This window comes from Salvelinus namaycush, chromosome 12, assembly GCF_016432855.1.
Source record: "Salvelinus namaycush isolate Seneca chromosome 12, SaNama_1.0, whole genome shotgun sequence".
NCBI lineage: Eukaryota > Metazoa > Chordata > Actinopteri > Salmoniformes > Salmonidae > Salvelinus > Salvelinus namaycush.
This window is the reverse complement of record NC_052318.1, coordinates 30,246,437-30,267,424: the sequence shown is the minus strand read 5'-3', so window position 1 is coordinate 30,267,424 and position 20,988 is coordinate 30,246,437. Positions and strand designations below refer to the sequence as shown.

Below are 20,988 nucleotides of genomic sequence, written 5' to 3'. Positions count from 1 at the left end.
CAAACCCTTGTAAGAAATGTTTGTCTTATGTTTCACCTACCCACATTTTCCCAGGAATATTCTTATCATGCTACTGAATGTATCCAGGGTATTGTCAGATTTCGTTATCAACAAATGTAGCAAAAAGTTCAGTAAATGTAAAATGCACATTAAATCAACAGTGTAATGTTTGGATTCAGTCTTGTGTCAGGTGAACTGTTGTGTCCTCACCTTTGGATTCATAACTTTCCCATAATCTCCAAACTGTTCCCTTTCAATTGCTACCATGGTTATGCATCTGCTTTTCATATTTCTTCTGTTACAAACAGTTCAATTTAGCCCTATCCATATAGGATAATTCCCATGAGTGTAAAGGGTTATTAAGGGCTTCCACTTCCCATTAAGAGGATATGGAGGATTCAATTGCTTTGCTTTAAAATGGCCTCTTTCCTTTCAAAACAAAAGGTTATTCAATTAAGGTTGTAAAACACATTTTCCCCTTTTGCTGACCCTGGGAGAGCAGAGCAGATCAAATAAGATCATTTCCCCTTTTATAGGGCTGTGTCTAGATGGTTGGAGTCATAGAATTAGAATTACTAGAACAGGTATTCCCATTCAAGTCAATGTTCTGTGATGGGTGGACTGGCGGCTGTAGTCTGGGAAAGTCTCTCCTATGGACTGATTCTCAGGTTCTATGGTGGGGTCATTCAATGCCTGCGGCCTGAGGCTCGGCAGATCTGAATGAATGTCTGACGTCCATCAGACCCCATGAAATAGCTGCACACAAACACAGTAAGTTCAAACGCATGTGGAGTTTAACTCTGAACTCCTTAGGCTGGTTTTGAAGAACCCCTAAGAAACATACACTCCTGTGTTCACCAATATTTTAAACTGAAACCATCTGAAGTGAAAAATATGTAAAGTAAGAAATAGTGAGAGCAAGAGTGCTATGTGGGGTGGCCTAATAAGACACTGGGAGAATGAGAGTGGACTTATACAAGTACTTACCATCGGACTAGAAGGCCGTGCTCCAGGAAGTTCTTGAGGTTGGGCAGGGTCTGACGGAGGTCTGGAGTGGACAGGCCATGCTGGTATCTCAGCTGGGAAGGAAAAACAAAGCATACATTAGCAGCGAACAGAGCATTCTTTACCATATCATATTGAACCGTACCATAACCAAGCATATCGCTTTTATTCATCCATTCCCATGTTTCTCTAGTTTTTGATGTCTCTGGACAAGGCAGAGAATTACAACCATACAGGGAGACTAAAGCATATCTGAAGCATTCTAACTTCTCCCTTTGGACTATTCTTTACATAATGGTTATCATCATTCCATGCTAACAGACGTCTGTGCTAATGTGGAAAGGTGTGTGGAGAGGCAGATGAAACGTGGGCGGTGAGAAGGCAGAATGCCGAACATCTGGAAGAGATGGGGTAAAACCACAGAGAGCAACCTCTCCCTCTCTCCATTTCCCTCTCTCTGTCGCTCTATAGCTCTCTCCATGTAACCCAGATCCCCATTGGCTTGATGACGCTTCTTCTCTCCCGTCCTCTAACCTCCCTCTCTCCAGTCCTCTAACCTCCCTCTCTCCAGTCCTCTAACCTCCCTATCTCCAGTCCTCTAACCTCCCTCTCTCCAGTCCTCTAACCTCCCTCTCTCCAGTCCTCTAACCTCCCTCTCGCCAGTCCTCTAACCTCCCTCTCTCCAGTCCTCTAACCTCCCTCTCTCCAGTCCTCTAACCTGCCTCTCTCCAGTCCTCTAACCTCCCTCTCTCCAGTCCTCTAACCTGCCTCTCTCCAGTCCTCTAACCTCCCTCTCTCCAGTCCTTTAACCTCCCTCTCTCCAGTCCTCTAACCTCCCTCTCGCCAGTCCTCTAACCTCCCTCTCGCCAGTCCTCTAACCTCCCTCTCGCCAGTCCTCTAACCTCCCTCTCTCCAGTCCTCTAACCTCCCTCTCGCCAGTCCTCTAACCTCCCTCTCGCCAGTCCTCTAACCTCCCTCTCGCCAGTCCTCTAACCTCCCTCTCGCCAGTCCTCTAACCTCCCTCTCGCCAGTCCTCTAACCTCCCTCTCTCCAGTCCTCTAACCTCCCTCTCGCCAGTCCTCTAACCTCCCTCTCGCCAGTCCTCTAACCTCCCTCTCGCCAGTCCTCTAACCTCCCTCTCGCCAGTCCTCTAACCTCCCTCTCGCCAGTCCTCTAACCTCCATCTCGCCAGTCCTCTAACCTCCCTCTCGCCAGTCCTCTAACCTCCCTCTCGCCAGTCCTCTAACCTCCCTCTCGCCAGTCCTCTAACCTCCCTCTCTCCAGTCCTCTAACCTCCCTCTCGCCAGTCCTCTAACCTCCCTCTCGCCAGTCCTCTAACCTCCCTCTCGCCAGTCCTCTAACCTCCCTCTCGCCAGTCCTCTAACCTCCCTCTCGCCAGTCCTCCATTCATCCGTCATAAAATCAACGTCAACTTACGACTGACAGGGACGTGAGCCAAAGTCAGAGTGGACAGGTTGTTCAATTTGCAGCTGTAATGACATCACTATATACAGTATATGACAGAAGACAGCATCACACCAAGGCAGTCAGGGAGGGAGAGCAGTCCAAGCCACCCCTGCTGTCCTCAGGTTAAATAAACAATCTTGTATCTCTCCCCAACAGCAGAGCAGCAACATGCACCATGTCAGTCATATAACTCACTAGGCCCTGTGTCACAGACACTCACCGGTCAGTCTACATCTGTTCTCTCTACATTATACTGCGACACCCATTCTCCTCTACACAGCGCCATAACCTGGATCCATCCCGCTCTCCCTCCCTGGCTATCCCTCGCTCCACGCCTTACACTACAGTGATTGATGAAGCACATGTGATTCTAATTAGGCCAGACACAGTACCAGTGTATTGCTCCCACCAGTCCTACACTCACCCATTACATACCACTGCAAACCGATCATACACCATAGACTATATACACACCATAGACCATATATATATATATATATATATATATATATATATATATATATATATATATATATATATATATGAAAACGCTGGGGAGAAGTACAACGATAACAGAGGAATTACAGAGAAGTAAATGTTGGAGCCCCGGGGGCCAAAGGTCATATTTCCCAGTTTGTGTTTATAGTTAGAGGAAAATAATGGTTTTCTGGGATCAGCAGTCATGTCAACACATTCATTGAAGTCTGTTTTTTGTGGCCTGGGCTGTAATATTCTGTCAGGACTGTAATGCTGTATGGTGGTTCTAGTACAGCTTGACTAATGGCATGAGGAGTGGCATAAGCATTAACACATGGGTCCCTGCTGCCACTGCTAGAGCACACAGTACAGCAGGGTGTGTGTGTGAGAGAGTGCATGTGTGTGAGAGCGGATCTATGCGTGTGTGACAGAGTGTGTGTGTGTATGTGTGTGTGTGTCAGCATGTATACAGTACATATGCACGAATGCTCATGCCCATGTGTATCTTTGGCTCGGTATACCCCTCTCTCCCCTCTGGGGGACCCATGGAACCAGAGTTATCTATGGTATCTGCACAGACCTCCCGATCTCTGTGGTAGGTTTTGTGTTTGACCAAAAGCAGCACAGATTGAGCCAGGCAGGGAGAGGCGTACAGTATATAGCTCCAAACCCCTGTTGGTGATACTAGAACAACACTGGGATCCATTCATGGTTTTAGTAAAACTTTGGGTCTGACCAAATGACGGTGTAGCGCTGTCCAGAAGGCAGACCAAAAGGAATCGGTTTTGAAATGGTCGGCCAAGATCAATATTTCCTGTTTTAAAACCCAGAAAGAATATAGCTACGTTTGGCAGGGGGCCTTTAATGTTCTCTCTCCCCCCTAAGAGGAAAATGAAATAAAACAACTCAACAGCTAACACTGAAGATACTGATGAGATATAAGCATAGAGTAAATGTTATGTTTCGAGCGTAGGTAAACTTATTTTGATCAGCCATATTACTGAGTCAAGGACAACAAACTCATGGCCAAGCTACAAGGCTCAGCAAAACACATTTTTAATCCTCACTCTTTGTTAGTGACTGAATGGGACTCAGCTCAGAGGTGCGCGTGATGTGAGCTTTCTGACATGCTATTGTGTGTGTGAGCATGAATGCATGTACGTGTGACCGCTATCATTTCCCCCCAGGCTGTGTTGAAACCCTGCCAAGTGTGCAGCACAGAAATGGGATAGGGGCAACGACAGAGTGAGGGGTGACATCACTGGATTGTTCCGCACACTATTGTTGGGGTAATTGTTAGGGGGATAAAGAGAAGAGGATCCTGAGTGTGCGAATGCTCAGAGGACTGAGAGATGACTCTCCTGGAACCTGGACAAAAGTATGTGTCTTACTGCTGAAGCCTCCAGGAAAGATACAAGATAGGGAGCAGCCATTCCAGCAGCACTTCTCTCAACAAGTTCCATCATGCTCACACAGGTCTGTGCCAACTCTCTGCCAATGGGCACTACACACAACACTTGACCAACAAGTGTTGTGTTGGACCAACAAGTGTCTGGTTGGCACCAGCCCTGATATGGCCCCCCTCCATGTCATAGTGTCTACCTAAACCTTATAAATGTAATCTGTGCCACGTCCTTAAGACCATGTGTGGTAGGCTAGTTGCAATGTGCTTTGTTGTCTCTGGAGTCTGGACTGAGGTGTGGAGGACTCCGGCTGTCTGTTGAGGAGGCGCGTGCTTGCCATGGACTGGTTTCCCTGCTGTTCATTTACATTAAGTTATTCCGCAGAGCACCGAATCATATGTGTGTGCCTGTGTGTGTGTGCGTGTGTGTGCGTGGACGGCTCTTGGCTCTGAACTTGGAGGGGGAAGGATTACATCCTGGCCCTTCACTGCTGTCTAAGCAAACAACTGCCCTTCCCCCCTCCTCCTTCTTTTCACCCTCTACTGAGGGACAAATAGAAAAACATTCAATGTTCTGGCCACATAAAGAGCGTTGGGAAAACATAACAGGGAAGCTGTGAGTGTGAAAGAGAGAAATGTGAGGCAGCTTTGTCTGACATGAAGCTGGATGTCGCTTTCAATTAAAAGCAACAACACAGGCTTGAACACAGAGAGAAACAAACCGCTTAGAGGGAGGGAGGGAGGGAGGGTCTGGCTTGTTAAATACACCAGTTGTTTAGGAAACTGACAAGGAGAGAAATAAACTCTGATTTTGTTCTCCTATGATACTCAAATCACATGGTGTGTTTCATTTTGGATTAAATGAGAGGGTTGACTGAATAAAAATGTAAATAAATATTATCGTAAACATGAACATTTCCAGCTCAACAACTAATTAGCACATTTCTAAGTCATACAAATAGCTCATATGAGTACAACATACAGTACCAGTCAAAAGTTTGGACACACCTACTCATTCAAGAGTTTTTCTTTATTTTACTATTTTCTACATTGTAGAATAATAGTGAAGAATTCAAACATATGAAACAACACATATGGAATCATGTAGTAACCAAAAAAGTGTTAAACAAATCAAAATATATTTGAGATTCTTCAAAGTAGCCACCCTTTGCCTTGATAACAGCTTTGCACACTCTTGGCATTCTCTCAACCAGCTTCATGAGGAATGCTTTTCCAACTGTTATGAAAGAGTTTCCAAATATGCTGAGCACTTGTTGGCTGCTTTTCCTTCACTCTGCTGTTCAACTCATCCCAAACCATCTCAATTGGGTGGAGTTTGGATGATTGTGAAGGCAAGGTCATCTGATGCAGCACTCCATCACTCTCCTTATTGGTCAAATAGCCATTACACACCCCGCAGGTGTGTTGGTTCATTGTCCTGTTGAAAAACAAATGATAGCCCCACTAAGCGCAAACCAGATGGGATGGCGAATCGCTGCAGAATGCTGTGGTAGCCATGCTGGTTAAGTGTGCCTTGAATTCTAAATATATCACTGACAGTGCCACCAGTAAAGCACCTCCACACATCCTCCTCCATGCTTCACGGTGGGAACCACACATGCGGAGATCATCTGTTCACCTACTCTGCGTCTCACAAAGGCACGGCGGTTGGAACAAAAAATCTCAAATTTTGACTCAAATTTGGACTTGCTCTTGGTTCTTGTCCCAAGCAAGTCTCTTCTTATTATTGGTGTCCTTTCGTAGTGGTTTCTTTGCAGCAATTCAACCACGAAGGCCTGATTCACACAGTCTCCTCTGAACAGTTGATGTTGAGATGTGTCTGTTATTTAAACTCTGTGAAGCATTTACTTGGGCTGCAATTTCTGAGGCTGGTAACTCGAACGAACTTATCCTCTGCAGCAGAGGAAACTCTGGGTCTTCCTTTCCTGTGGCGGTCCTCATGAGAACCAGTTTCATCATGGTTCTCGGCCTGTCGCCATCCTGTCATCATAGCGCTGACTGACCTTCATGTCTTAAAGTAATGATGGACTGTTGTTTCTCTTTGCTTATTTGAGCTGTTCTTGCCATAATATGGACTTGGTCTTTTACCAAATAGAGATATCTTTTGTATACCACCCTTACCTTGTCACAACACAACTGATTGGCTCAAACGCATTAAGAATGAAAGAAATTCCACAAATTAACAAGGCACACCTGTTAATTGAAATGCATTCGAGGTGACTACCTCATGAAGCTGGTTGAGAGAATGCCAAGAGTGTGCAAATCTGTCATCAAGGCAAAGGGTGGCTACTTTGAAGAATCTCAAATATATTTAGATTTGTTTAACACTTTTTTGGCTACTACATGATTCCATATGTGTTATTTCATAGTTTTGATGTCTTCACTATCATTCTACAATATATAAAATAGTAAAAATAAAGAAAAACCCTAGAATGAGTAGGTGTGTCCAAAATTCTGACTGTAGGTCAGCCTGTCATTTCACATTTTCGGCTGGCCGCACCCATAGGGGGAGGGTTATTTCACATGACGTGATGCTAGCTGGGGGCCTGACAAACAGATCCAGCACAGCTCCTCTCACAGACCTTTGAGTCTGTCCCCTCCCTGTCATTCAGACACCTGCATTTAGCCACTTCACAGACTCCTGTATAGAGCACTGGTAGAACACAGGAAGCTGTCTTAGTGTTTTGATACCGCCTGAGGGCTGGGCATGATGTGTTGCAGTGTGTTGCAGGATGTGTGAATGGAGCTCTAACCACGACTAGAGGAGTCAAAGACACCTCCCAGTCCCATCCACCACAGTAGGGCCTAAGAGCCAGAGGAATGTAGTGTCTGTGTACAGCTCAGCTACTTCAATCCAACCGGGCCCAACAAAATGCACTTCAGCTGAATAAAGCATCCCAACCCGCTGGTTTACATGCCACCCATCACTTTGTGAGGCGCTGTTTGTTTTCAACTCAGGCTCTGCCGCAGCGATGTAAACATCCCGGCTTATGCCATGTCTTATTGTTTACGTTGTTATTGTCACAGCCAATCATCCTCAAATCTGAGAATGCCTTGGCGGGGGCCTCTTGCCAGTTCTGAGGTTAATTGCTGGCGACCTTCCTTACCAGAGCCGTCGGGCCGGGCCGGCCTTCATAATGGAGTGCTCCTATTCACCATGAGATCATTTGACACGCCGTTTGTCCGCACAGAAGTCACAACGGTTCAAGCGGTTATTAGAATCACCTGACAAGTGGTGTGCCTAGACGTCCACCAGGGATGGGGAGCAGACTCACTACAGGAAACCTGTAATGTGGTTCATCAGGAGGGTTATTTTCACGTCACAAGGTTATAGAGACTCAACCTTCTCATTCACAACGGAAATTGTTAAAAGGTTATAAAAACTATTCTAATAAATGCAACAGCTGGACAACGGATGAAGATACTCAACTTTTTATTTATTTTTATAATCCATCAGATATTGAAGGAATTATAGCACAAAATGTTTACCGGCACGGACAAATTATGAATGGAGTACAGGGATTTGTGTGTGAATTCAGGGATGTATTTATTGTCAAATTCAAAAATGTTTATGTACTCATACATTTTCTTATTGTAGGCTGTATTTAAAAAAAGATTCTGTTAAAATAAAGAAAATGATATGTGCCTCATTTACATAAATACAGCAGGTGTATCTGCATACAGAATATTAATGAATTAACATAAATGGGTGGAACAGGGATGCAACTACCAAACACTTTGTCTACCCTACCTGCTCTGTCTACCCTAACTGCTCTGTCCACCCTGCCTGCTCTGTCCACCCTGCCTGCTCTGTCCACCCTGCCTGCTCTGTCCACCCTGCCTGCTCTGTCTACCCTAACTGCTCTGTCCACCCTGCCTGCTCTGTCCACCCTGCCTGCTCTGTCCACCCTGCCTGCTCTGTCCACCCTGCCTGCTCTGTCCACCCTGCCTGCTCTGTCCACCCTGCCTGCTCTGTCTACCCTGCCTGCTCTGTCTACCCTACCTGCTCTGTCCACCCTACCTGCTCTGTCCACCCTACCTGCTCTGTCTACCCTACCTGCTCTTTCTACCCTACCTGCTCTGTCCACCCTACCTGCTCTGTCCACCCTACCTGCTCTGTCCACCCTACCTGCTCTGTCCACCCTGCATGCTCTGTCTACCCTACCTGCTCTGTCTAGACTGCCCCATGAACTACTGTTGTCATATTCTCTTGCATAATTCAACATGTGTGTCAATTGCAGGACACCTTCCGATGAAAAATCTACAGTTGAAGTCGGAAGTTTACATACACCTCAGCCAAATACATTTAAACACCTAGTAAACATTCCCTGTCTTAGGTCAGTTAGGATCACCACTTTATTTTAAGAATGTGAAATGTCAGAATAATAGTAGAGAATTATTTCTTTCAGCTTTAATTTCTTTCATCACATTCCCAGTGGGTCAGAAGTTTACATACACTCAGTTAGTATTTGGTAGCATTACCTTTAAATTGTTTAACTTGAGTCAAACGTTTTGGGTAGCCTTCCACAAGCTTCCCACAATAAGTTGGGTGAATTTTGGCCCATTCCTCCTGACAGAGCTGGAGTAACTGAGTCAGGTTTGTAGGCCTCCTTGCTCGCACACGCTTTTTCAGTTCTGCCCACAAATCTTCTATGGGATTGAGGTCAGGGAATTGTGATGGCCACTCCAATACCTTGACTTTGTTGTCCTTAAGCCATTTTTCCACAACTTTGGAAGTATGCTTCCTGACTTATGTCTTGAGATGTTGCTTCAATATATCCACATAATTTTCCTGCCTCATGATGTCGTCTATTTTGTGAAGTGCACCAATCCCTCCTGCAGCAAAGCACCCCCACAACATGATGCTGCCACCCCCGTGCTTCGCGGTTGGGATGGTGTTCTTCGGCATGCAAGCCTCCCCCTTTTTCCTCCAAACATAACAATGGTCATGATGGCCAAACAGTTCTATTTTTGTTTCATCAGACCAGAGGACATTTCTCCAAAAAGTACGATATTTGTCCCCATGTGCAGTTGCAAACCGTAGTCTGGCTTTTTTATGGCAGTTTTGGAGCAGTGGCTTCTTCCTTGCTGAGCGGCCTTTCAGGTTATGTCGATATAGGACTCCTTTTACTGTGGATATAGATACTTTTGTTCCTCCAGTACCTTCACAAGGTCCTTTGCTGTTGTTCTAGGATTGATTTGCAATTTTCGCACCAAGTACGTTCACCTCTAGGAGACAGAACGCGTCTCCTTCCTGAGCAGTATGACGGCTGAGTGGTCCCATGGTGTTTATACTTGCGTACTATTGTTTGTACAGATGAACGTGGTACCTTCAGGTGATTGGAAATTGCTCCCAAGGATGAACCAGACTTGTGGAGGTCTACAAATTTTTTTCTTAGATATTGGCTGATTTCTTTTGATTTTCCTATGATGTCAAGCAAAGGGTCACTGAGTTTGAAATAGGCCTTGAAATACATCCACAGGTACACCTCCAATTGACTCAAATGATGTCAATTAGCATATCAGAAGCTTCTAAAGCCATGACATCATTTTCTGGAATTTCCCGAGCTGTTTAATGGCAGTCAACTTAGTGTATGTAGACTTCTGACCCACTGGAATTGTGATACAGTGAATTATAAGTGAAATAATCTGTCTGTAAACAATTATTGAAAAATTATTTGTGTCATGCACAAAGTAGATGTCCTAACCGACTTGCCAAAACTACAGTTTAACAAGCAATTTGTGGAGTGGTTGAAAAACGAGTTTTAATGACTCCAACCTAAGTGTATGTAAACTTCCGACTTCAACTGTACATGCTTGGCTCTAGATTAAATTGATCTAAAAATACTTTACATTGTTTGCAAAATCAGAGATAATATCAATAGAATCTGAGCGTTCATTTTTGGAATTTGCTTTCATTTCGGCGCATCTAATTTGTAAACATTTCAATTGTATTAAATTATTTACTATTTTCAATTCCACAAAAAATGTACCCCCATCAAAATAAAGTTATCTTTCTTCTCTTTCTTGTGATGTAAGTGTTGAGATGGTGTGTTAAATAAAAGATTTAAGTGACAAGTGGATTTTGCTCCACTCAAACAAGGGAAATAGATGGCTGAAAAAGACAGATCCTCAGGTGGGAGGGGCATGCGTGTTGCTACTCTCATTACCCTCTGGATGTCAGTTGACTGGATGTCAGTTGACTGGATGTCAGCTGACTGGATGTCAGTTGAATGGATGTCAGTTGACTGGATGTCAGTTGACTGGATGTCAGTTGACTGGATGTCAGTTGACTCCACCATCGACAATTAGGCCTACTCATGAATTCCAATCAGAATAGTACTAAATACTAATCCTGATGGTAAAATCTGGGGTTCTGTCCCCTATGGTAAACATTAAAATAGTATTAGTGTTTCTCATAATACATGAGGGAGACTAGGCTTAGTTCTTTTCAACTCCCTAAGGACAGCAATCAGGGGCCCTCAGTTGGCTCGACTTTCACCCACTTTAGAGGGGCCCTAGCAGGTGTGGCCTCCCAGGCCAGTCCCAGGTCAATAACAGGGCCTCCAGTAGAGGTCAGGATAATATGTAGTGGTGGTCCATATAACTCCATACGGTCTCTAATGAGAGTCCCTGGCTGTTACGGGAACAGCACTATGGCTATGGGAGAAGGCTGTCATTAACAATACTTCAAGTGCTTTTTCTTTATAAAACTGTGGCATGTGTGTTAACCATTACTGAGTTTGGTTGGGTCACTCATATAAATCTGTATCATATAACAGTAGCTAGATAATGTAGTGAAAATGCAAAAACAACTTTCCTTTATCTGAGACCATAGTAACAAAAAAAAGAGCAACATCTTCCATCTGCCACACAAATTATGACAACAAACAAGCCTTGAATGAGTAAGCAATTCATCCTTTTGGACCAGTGCCTTCCTCTCTCTTTATGCTTCATAACTTCTCCTCCTCCACAACATCAGATCCACATGTTGCGTTGATAAGCGGGCCTGTGTCCACTGCTTTCACTAGCCTGTTTCCTCTAGATTCTAGCTGACGCAGCCATAGCATATCTTAATGACCCGTGGGCGCAGACCAGACTTCTTGGAACACAGCTACGAGAATGGACCTGCTTATGTAAAACTGAATAACCAGAAACGGTTAGCAGGTTAGCGTTTTCGTCATGAATCTTGTTCTGGAAACAGCTTTGCAGAGTCGTCACTAGCTGGCACAGCCACAAAGTAATGAAATCAGATTTTAAACCTAATGGCTAACACTAACCTTAAATTAAGAACAAAAAGCACGTTTTTATGAACTTTTACAATATAGTACATTTTTACTTTACAGCTGGCCTATCTAAGGGGAAATCGCTCAGTTCTGCCTTCAGGACAAGACTCATGACAATAAATGTCAACCTGCAAAGAACTATGGGTTATTACAGCAGAAACTATACATACCTTAGGCATCCAACTCATACATAGAGCCGTCCAGCATATAGGGGGGTGCAACTCAATATTAGGAAAGTGTTCCTAATATGTTGTACACTAAAAGCTCTGTTAAATCCGACAAGAGGCCCTGTTGAAACTGCCATCACCATTATCATGGAACGTCCTGCACCAAAATGAAGACTGAAGTTTTACAGTACATAAACAACACACGTGTTTCTGTTTATGAGGTATCGCCCCACATTTACCAAGTTCATGAAGTTCATGAAACTAGCCAAACCGAAAGAAACACTGGCCATAGGCAGCTCCTGGACCAAGCAAAATCGAATATTTATACTGTAGATTTTTTGCATTTACCTTCTAAGCATGAATACCCAATAACACATTCAATTGACAGATTTCTCAGCGTGTAAAGAGCTTGTTTGTACTGTAGACAACCAAATGACTCCTTGGGCCACTGTCTGCTCAGTCTGTCGGCTCACGCTAACCAAACCACAGCCCCTTCTAGTGAACACATGCCATCGGTCAATAGCACTATGATGGAGATGGTAAGTTAATTATGTCTGAAAAGCCAACGGAGCTATAGCCAAGGCGATGCCCACCAATCATTCTCCACGGCCAGGGCAGCTGGCACAGCTGTTCTCCTCTTGACCGTCCCACCACCATGGGAGCAGCCGGGGACTACATATTACCTCATTATGCTGTTTTGTTCGGTGTTCTTGATACAGGTTCTCTCACACAGCAGCAGTCCTCTCCTAGTATGGTTAAACCAGACTGAAGAGTGTAGCATTCAGTCTGGTTTAACCAAGCTATGCTAGCCTTCTGCCCCATCCAGTCGGCCATTTTCTAAGGCCTTGTAAATAGCACTGCATGCGAACCAAACCACACACCTGTATGAAGCCAGGAGGCATGACAGGTCTTAACCCAGAATGTTTTTATGAGGCGCTCAAGCATAAACAGCCTCATCAATCACTGTGAGGCACCATGGGATATGAAGTCCAGGTTAATTCATCAGTGGAGCCTCGTAATATGTGCTTCACTACTACAGACTACAGAGCATGACTGCCTGCAATGCTCTCTCCTGACTGATAACATGCATCCCTGACCGTTACCACACCAGGGTTCAAAAGGTATTTGTTTCTTTCAAATAACATAGCTGTGCTCAATGAGCAATGGAACCAATGGAATAGTATCAATAGTGCAAAGCCTACCAATCTGGCACTCTATAAGGTTGAATCAAATGCTCAAAGTACTGTTTTACCATTTTAACTCCTTAGATTTGTGGAAATTGGCCAATATGGATATGGGCACATTGAAATGTTTCTAACAGAAGAACTATAAAAAGCAAATGCATAACCATGGAAGCAATCGAAAAAGAACCCTTGAGATTATGGTGAAATGATCAGACGAAAGGTGAGGACACAACAGTTCACCTGAGACAAGACTGAACACAAACATTACACTTTTTTATTTATTTATTTCACCTTTATTTAACCAGGTAAGCTAGTTGACAACAAGTTCTCATTTACAACTGCGACCTGGCCAAGATAAAGCAAAGCAGTGCGACAAAAAAACAACAACAGAGTTACACAGAGAATAAACAAGCGTACAGTCAATAACACAATAGAAAAAAAAGAAAGTCAGTGTGTGGAAATGGCATGAGGAGGTAAGGAAATAAATAGGCCATAGTAGTGAAGTAATTACAATTTAGCAAATTAACACTGGAGTGATAGATGAGCAGATGGTGATGTGCAAGTAGAAATACTGGTGTGCAAAAGAGCAGAAAAGTAAATAAAAACAATATAGGGATGAGGTAGGTAGATTGGGTGAGCTATTTACAGATGGGCCATGTACAGCTGCAGCGATCGGTTAGCTGCTCAGATAGCTGATGTTTAAAGTTAGTGAGGGAAATATAAGTCTCCAGCTTCAGCGATTTTTGCAATTCGTTCCAGTCATTGGCAGCAGAGAACTGGAAGGAAAGGCGACCAAAGGTGGTGTTGGCTTTGGGGATGACCAGTGAGATATACCTGCTGGAGCACGTGCTACGGATGGGTGTTGTTATTGTGACCAGTGAGCTGAGATAAGGCAGAGCTTTACCTAGCATAAACTTATAAATGACCTGGAGCTAGTGGGTCTGGCAACGAATATGTAGTGAGGGCCAGCCGACTAGAGCATACAGGTCGCAGTGGTGGGTGGTATAAGGGGCTTTAGTGACAAAATGGATGGCACTGTGATAGACTGCAACCAGTTCGCTGAGTAGAGTATTGGAAGCTATTTTGTAAATGACATCGCCGAAGTCGAGGATCGGTAGGACAGTCAGTTTTACGAGGGTATGTTTGGCGGCGTGAGTGAAGGAGGCTTTTTTTTGCGAAATAGGGAGCCAATTCTAGATTTAATTTTGGATTGGAGATGTTTGATATGAGTCTGGAAGGAGAGTTTATAGTCTAGCCAGACACCTAGGTATTTGTAGTTGTCCACATATTCTAAGTCAGAACCGTCCAGAGTAGTGATGCTAGTCGGGCGGGCGGGTGCGGGCAGCGAACGGTTGAGCATGCATTTGGTTTTACTAGCATTTAAGAGCAGTTGGAGGCCACGGAAGGAGTGTTGTATGGCATTGAAGCTCGTTTGGAGGTTAGTTAACACAGTGTCCAAAGAAGGGCCAGATGTATACAGAATGGTGTCGTCTGCGTAGAGGTGGATCAGGGAATCACCCGCAGCAAGAGCGACATCGTTGATATATACAGAGAAAAGAGTCGGCCCGAGAATTGAACCCTGTGGTACCCCCATAGAGACTGCCAGAGGTCCGGACAACAGGCCCTCCGATTTGACACACTGAACTCTTTCTGAGAAGTAGTTGGTGAACCAGGCAAGGCAGTCATTTGAGAAACCAAGGCTGTTGAGTCTGCCGATAAGAATACGGTGATTGACAGAGTCGAAAGCCTTGGCCAGGTCAATGAAGACGGCTGCACAGTACTGTCTTTTATTGATGGCGGTTATGATATCGTTTAGTACCTTGAGCGTGACTGAGGTGCACCCGTGACCAGCTCGAAAACCAGATTGCACAGCGGAGAAGGTATGGTGGTATTCGAAATGGTCAGTGATCTGTTTATTAACTTTGCTTTCGAAGACTTTAGAAAGGCAGGGCAGGATGGATATAGGTCTATAACAGTTTGGGTCTAGAGTGTCCCCCTCATTGAAGATGGGGATGACCGCGGCAGCTTTCCAATCTTTAGGGATCTTGGACGATACGAAAGAGAGGTTGAACAGACTGGTAAATCCGTGTTACAACAATGGTGGCGGATAATTTTAGAAAGAGAGGGTCCAGATTGTCTAGCCCAGCTGATTTGTACATGTCCAGATTTTGCAGCTCTTTCAGAACATCTGCTATCGGGATTTGGGTGAAGGAGAAGCTAGGGAGGCTTGGGCAAGTAGCTTCGGGGGGTGCGGAGCTGTTGGCCGGGGTTGGGGTAGCCAGGAGGAAAGCATGGCCAGCCGTAGAGAAATGCTTATTAAAATTCTCGATTATCATGGATTTATCGGTGGTGACAGTGTTACCTAGCCTCAGTGCAGTGGGCAGCTGGGACTCAACACTGCTGATTTTATGTGCATTTTACATTTACTGTACTTTTCACAGCATTTGTCAATAATGAAATCTGAAAATACTCTGGATACATTCAGTAAGATAATAGGAATATTGAATTACATTTTAGAGTAGAGCAGGTGCAAGACAAGAACAAATGAGGGTTGGAGAGGTGGCCAAACACCTCTCCAAACTGTACACAGTTCTTAAGTAATTTCAATGCACTTTTATGACTCAAGGAAATAGCCTTCAACTATAAGGTGCTTTTCTTTTAGCTCTCCTAGCTTCGCCAATGAGGAACTGAAACAAGCACAATTGTAGTTTTTTGTTTGGAACACAGCCCTGCGTCCTCACCATCACATAATTACTGTTGTTGTTTACGCAATCCAAAACCGTTCCATTATAAAGCGCAATCTGGGTCAGGTTAGTATAATTTGAAAGCTTATTCTATTGCCAACATGGCTAGCTAAGTACAAAAAAAAGATGATGTTACAGTGTTAGGCTTGAAAAGCCAATTAAGACAAACAGATGGTAATTTTGGTGTGCATAGAACAGAGTCATGAGTGCATTCAAGTGCGTGTTCCGCGGCAAATTGCCTTCACAATACGACAAACATAGGCTAATTCTGTTCAGGACAACCCAGGGTATAATGCAAAAAAAAAAAAACACAATTTATGTGTCACATGCTTCTTAAACAACAAATGTAGACTAACAGTGAAATGCTTTCTTACGGGTCCTTTTCCAACAATGCAGAGTTAAAGATTAAAATAGTGACAAGGAATAAATACACAGTGAATAAAAATAACGAGTAAAAAAATAACATGGCTATATACAGGGAGTACAAGTACCGAGTCAATGTGCAGGGGTAGGGCGTAATTGAGGTAGCAATGTACATACAGTTGAAGTCAGAAGTTTACATACACTTAGGTTGGAGTCATTAAAACTCGTTTTTCAACCACTCTACACATTTCTTGTTAACAAACTATACTTTTGGCAAGTTGGTTAGGACATCTACTTTGTGCATGACAAGTAATTCTTCCAACAATTGCTTACAGATTATTTCACTTATCATTCACTGTATCACAATTCCAGTGGGTCAGAAGTTTACATATAGTACACTAAGTTGACTGTGCCTTTAAACAGCTTGGAAAATAACAGAAAATTATGTCATGGCTTAGAAGCTTCTGATAGGCTAATTGACATCATTTGAGTCAATTGGAGGTGTACCTGTGGATGTATTTCAAGGCCCACCTTCAAACTCAGTGCCTCTTTGCTTGACATCATGGGAAAATCAAAAGAAATTATCCAAGACCTTAGAAAAAAATTGTAGACCTCCACAAGTCTGGTTCATCCTTGGGAGCAATTTCCAAACGCCTGAAGGTATCAAGTTCATCTGTACAAACAATAGTACGCAAGTATAAACACCATGGGACCACGCAGCCGTCATACCGCTCAGGAAGGAGACGCGTTCTGTCTCCTAGAGATGAACGTACTTGGTGCGAAACGCGCAAATCAATCCCAGAACAACAGCAAAGGACCTTGTGAAGGTGCTGGAGGAAACGGGTACAAAGGTATCTTTATCCACAGTAAAACGAGTCCTATATCAATATAACCTGAAAGGCCGCTCAGCAAGGAAGAAGCCACTGCTCCAAAACTGCCATAAAAAAGCCAGACTATGGTTTACAACTGCACATGGGGACAAAGATGATACTTTTTGGAGAAATGTCCACTGGTCTGATGAAACAAAAATAGAACTGTTTGGCCATCATGACCATCGTTATGTCTAGAGGGAAAAGGGGGATGCTTGCAAGCCGAAGAACACCATCCCAACCGTGAAGCACGGGGGTGGCAGCATCATGTTGTGGGGGTGCTTTGCTGCAGGAGGACTGGTGAACTTCACAAAATAGATGGCATCATGAGGAGGGACAAATGGACCATGTCCCCAAGCATACTTCCAAAGTTGTGGCAAAATGGCTTCAGGACAACAAAGACAAGGTATTGGAGTGGCCATCATAAAGCCCTGACCTCAATCCTATAGAAAATGTGTGCGCGAGCAAGGAGGCCTACAAACCTGACTCAGTTACACCAGCTCTGTCAGGAGGAATGGGCCAAAATTCACTCAACTTATTGTGGGAAGCTTGTGGAAGGCTACCCAAAACGTTTGATCCAAGTTACACAATTTAAAGGCAATGCTACCAAATACTAATTGAGTGTATGTAAACTTCTGACCAACTGGGAATGTGATGAAAGAAATAAAAGCTGAAATAAATCATTCTCTCAACAATTTTCCTGACATTTCACCTTCTTAAAATAAAGTGGTGATCCTAACTGACCTAAGACAGGATTAAATGTCAGGAATTGTGAAAAACTGAGTTTAAATGTATTTGGCTAAGGTGTATGCAAACTTCCGACTTCAACTGTATAGGTAGAGGTAAAGTGACTAGGCAACAGGATAGATAATAGAGCGTATGTGGTGAGTGTGAAAGTGTGTGTTTGTGCGTGTGAATGTGTGTGTGGCGTCAGTATGCAAGTGTGCGCATGTTATATGTGTGTGTGTGTATATATGTTTGTGCAAGAGACTTTGTTCACAAAAGGGTGAATGCAGGTAGTTCGAGTAGCCATTTGATTAGCTATTTAGCAGTCTTGTTTAGCAGTCTTATGGCTTGGGGGTAAAAGCGGTTCAGGGTCCTGTTGGTTCCAGACTTGGTGCACTGGTATCGCCTGCGGGAGCAGAGAGAACTGTCTATGGCTTGTGTGGCCTGGAGTCATTTTTTTGTGGGCCTTCCTCTGACACCGCCTGGTATAGAGGTCCTGGCTGGCAGGAAGCTCAGCCCCAGAGATGTACTTGGCCGTACTCACCACCCTCTGTAGCTCTTTGTGGTCTTGCAGTTGCTGAACCAAACGGTGATGCAGCTAGTCAAAATGCTCTCAATGGTTTGATTTCATTTTTTATTTTGATCTCTTTTAGTCCTCATTTGGACTAATCTTCCAAGAGTCCTTAAACATTAAATACAATTTATAATACGAACACATTTTCACATATAAACACACTATTACAGACATAATACACTAACATATTGACCCGATAAATACTCAGTCTAAAAAGATATTGATTCTTCATCTACTATAGTCCAACACAACATTTTTATATATTATATTTAAATGGTTTTAAAGTATTGTTTAAATTTATATATTGAGAGGTTTCTGGTTTGCTCAGTAAAAATGATTACATTTCTTTATTGCTCCAAATCGAAATGTTCTTTTGCCTAATTCTCTTTTCTGTCTGGACAACGCATAGATGGTGGACAATCTATTCCTAGTATTTACTGAATGTCTGTCTCTTACCAACTGAATACCGTTGTGAATAGAGTTTGGCCGTTTTAAATGGTGTATATTATGAAATAAAATAAGCATGTTTTTTTCAATTATCTTGTTGATTGATGACCAACAAAGAGCATTGCGCATGACTACAACAGAAGAACCATATCTCCACCTTAAAACAATCCTTGCTGCTTCGTTCTATGCAATCTGCAGCCTCCTATTTTCACTTGCTGATGCAGCTGCAGAACTTTTCTACATGCTAAATATTTTTAGCCTCTTAATGGGAAAGAGGCGCTGTCGTAGACTCTTCCCAACTGTGTGGTTGAATGTGTGGACCATGTTAATTAGTGATGTGGACACCGAGGAACTTGAAGCTCTCGACCCGCTCCACTACAACCTCATCGATGTGGATGGGGGCGTGCTCGCCCCTCCGTTTCCTGTAGTCCACGATCAGCTCCTTTGTCATGCTGACGTTGAGGGAGAGGTTGTTGTCCTGACACCACACTGACATGTCTTTGACCTCATCCCTAGAGGCTGCCTCATCGTCGTCGTCAATCAGGCCTACCACTGTAGTGTTGTAAGCAAACATGATAGTGTTGGAGTCGTGCACGGCCACATAGTCGTGGGTGAACAGGGAGTAAAGGAGGGGACTAAGCACACAACCCTGAGGGGCCCCCGTGTTGATGGGTAGTGTGGCGGATATGTTGTTGCCTACCCTCACTGCCTGGGGGTGGACCGTCAGCAAGTCCAGTTGCAGAGGGAGGTGTTCAGTCCCAGGGTCCTGAGCTTGGTGATGAGCTTGGAGGGGATTATGGTGTTAAATGCTGAGCTGTAGTCAATGAACAGCATTCTTATATAGGTAATCCTTTTGTCCATCCTGGATCAAAAATAGAAATCATATAAGGGTTGATACTGTAAATTATATGAATTTTCAAATATGGAGATGTGAAGTGCACATTTGGACTCATGGGTGTGTGTGGTTTGCTTGTATGACAAAGCGGTATTTATTGTAATCCTCAATGTCTCATCTTTTAGAACAGATCGACTCCTCGATTTAGCGCATTTCCCTCACTCAGACAACAACAAATGTGTAGCCCAAGTAGCCCAATTAGTGGGAGGGCTGGGGGCATCTTTTTGGTGCACAAGTTTATAATAGCTGTCAGTCAAAATCCATACAGCGCTGTGAAGTGGAGAAACTTAGCTCTGACATCATTTATAGCATTTTACTGTACAGCCACTGCGTTCCAATTTAAGCGCTTAGCAATGACAAAATCTGCCATTTTCAACCCATATATGGGACGGCAGGGGCTGTGAGTGGAAAGGGTTAAAACCAGGACTGGCTGTTATATAAATGCTCCTTTAAATCTGACAAGAGGCACTGTTGAAACTGACATTACCATTATCATGATACGTCCTGCACCAAAATGAAGACTGACGTTTTACAGTACATAAACAACACAAGTGTTTCTGTTTATGAGATCTCTCCCCACATTTCCCAGAATTCCTGCAGTCTTCAGTAGCAGTTAGGGATGAGTCAAATTCCAGATTCCCTGTTTCCCAGGGTTTATACTCCACTAGGCCCATCCGCTGTATGGACACTTCTACACCTCTATTAGATTAGCTTGGTATATATGCTAAAGATGATCTAGTCCCTCGTGGCAGACTGTTGCATAGGGTAAGATTTGGTTCTGAGAGCCGAGATGAAAGATTATGAGCATTCAAATGTAATTATTGGTGTTGGCAGTGACCTTATCACAGTAAGAAATTCATGAAATTAGCCAAACCTAAAGAAACATTGGCCATAGGCAGCATATCTTGAAACAGCTCCTGGACCAAGCAAAATATGATATTTCCTGTACCTATTTTTCTTACAAACACAGTGCACTTAATATTCCATTAGGGTACATCTCACTACTTCCTTTCCCATCCTAAATGTACACCATCTGTCCTCCTCCTTCTCTGTCTCCTTTTCCTCCACTCTTCCTTCTCTCCCTGTGGTAATTCATCCCAGGTGTGATGTGTTCACTGCAGTGCCATCTCTCTAATCCAAACCAGGTGTGATGTGTTCACTGCAGTGCCATCTCTCTAATCCAAACCAGGTGTGATGTGTTCACTGCAGTGCCATCTCTCTAATCCAAACCAGGTGTGATGTGTTCACTGCAGTACCATTGCTCTAATTCAAACCAGCCCGGCACGCCCCTTGTTACACATTATTGAGAATTATAGTGCCACCAAATCCAGTCAACAGAGTCACATAATTATGGGAAAGGC

The 20,988-nt window shown here is 43.8% G+C and overlaps 1 protein-coding gene across 1 annotated transcript in view; it reads right to left on the bottom strand.

Moving 5' to 3' along the window:
* Positions 1-20,988, bottom strand: part of LOC120057078 (UV radiation resistance-associated gene protein-like) — a 148,305-nt gene that overhangs the window by 14,563 nt on the left and 112,754 nt on the right. Inside the window, exon 14 of the mRNA XM_039005474.1 lies at positions 988-1,079. Coding sequence (XP_038861402.1) covers positions 988-1,079 — 92 coding nt within the window. The remainder of the gene's footprint in view (positions 1-987; positions 1,080-20,988) is intronic.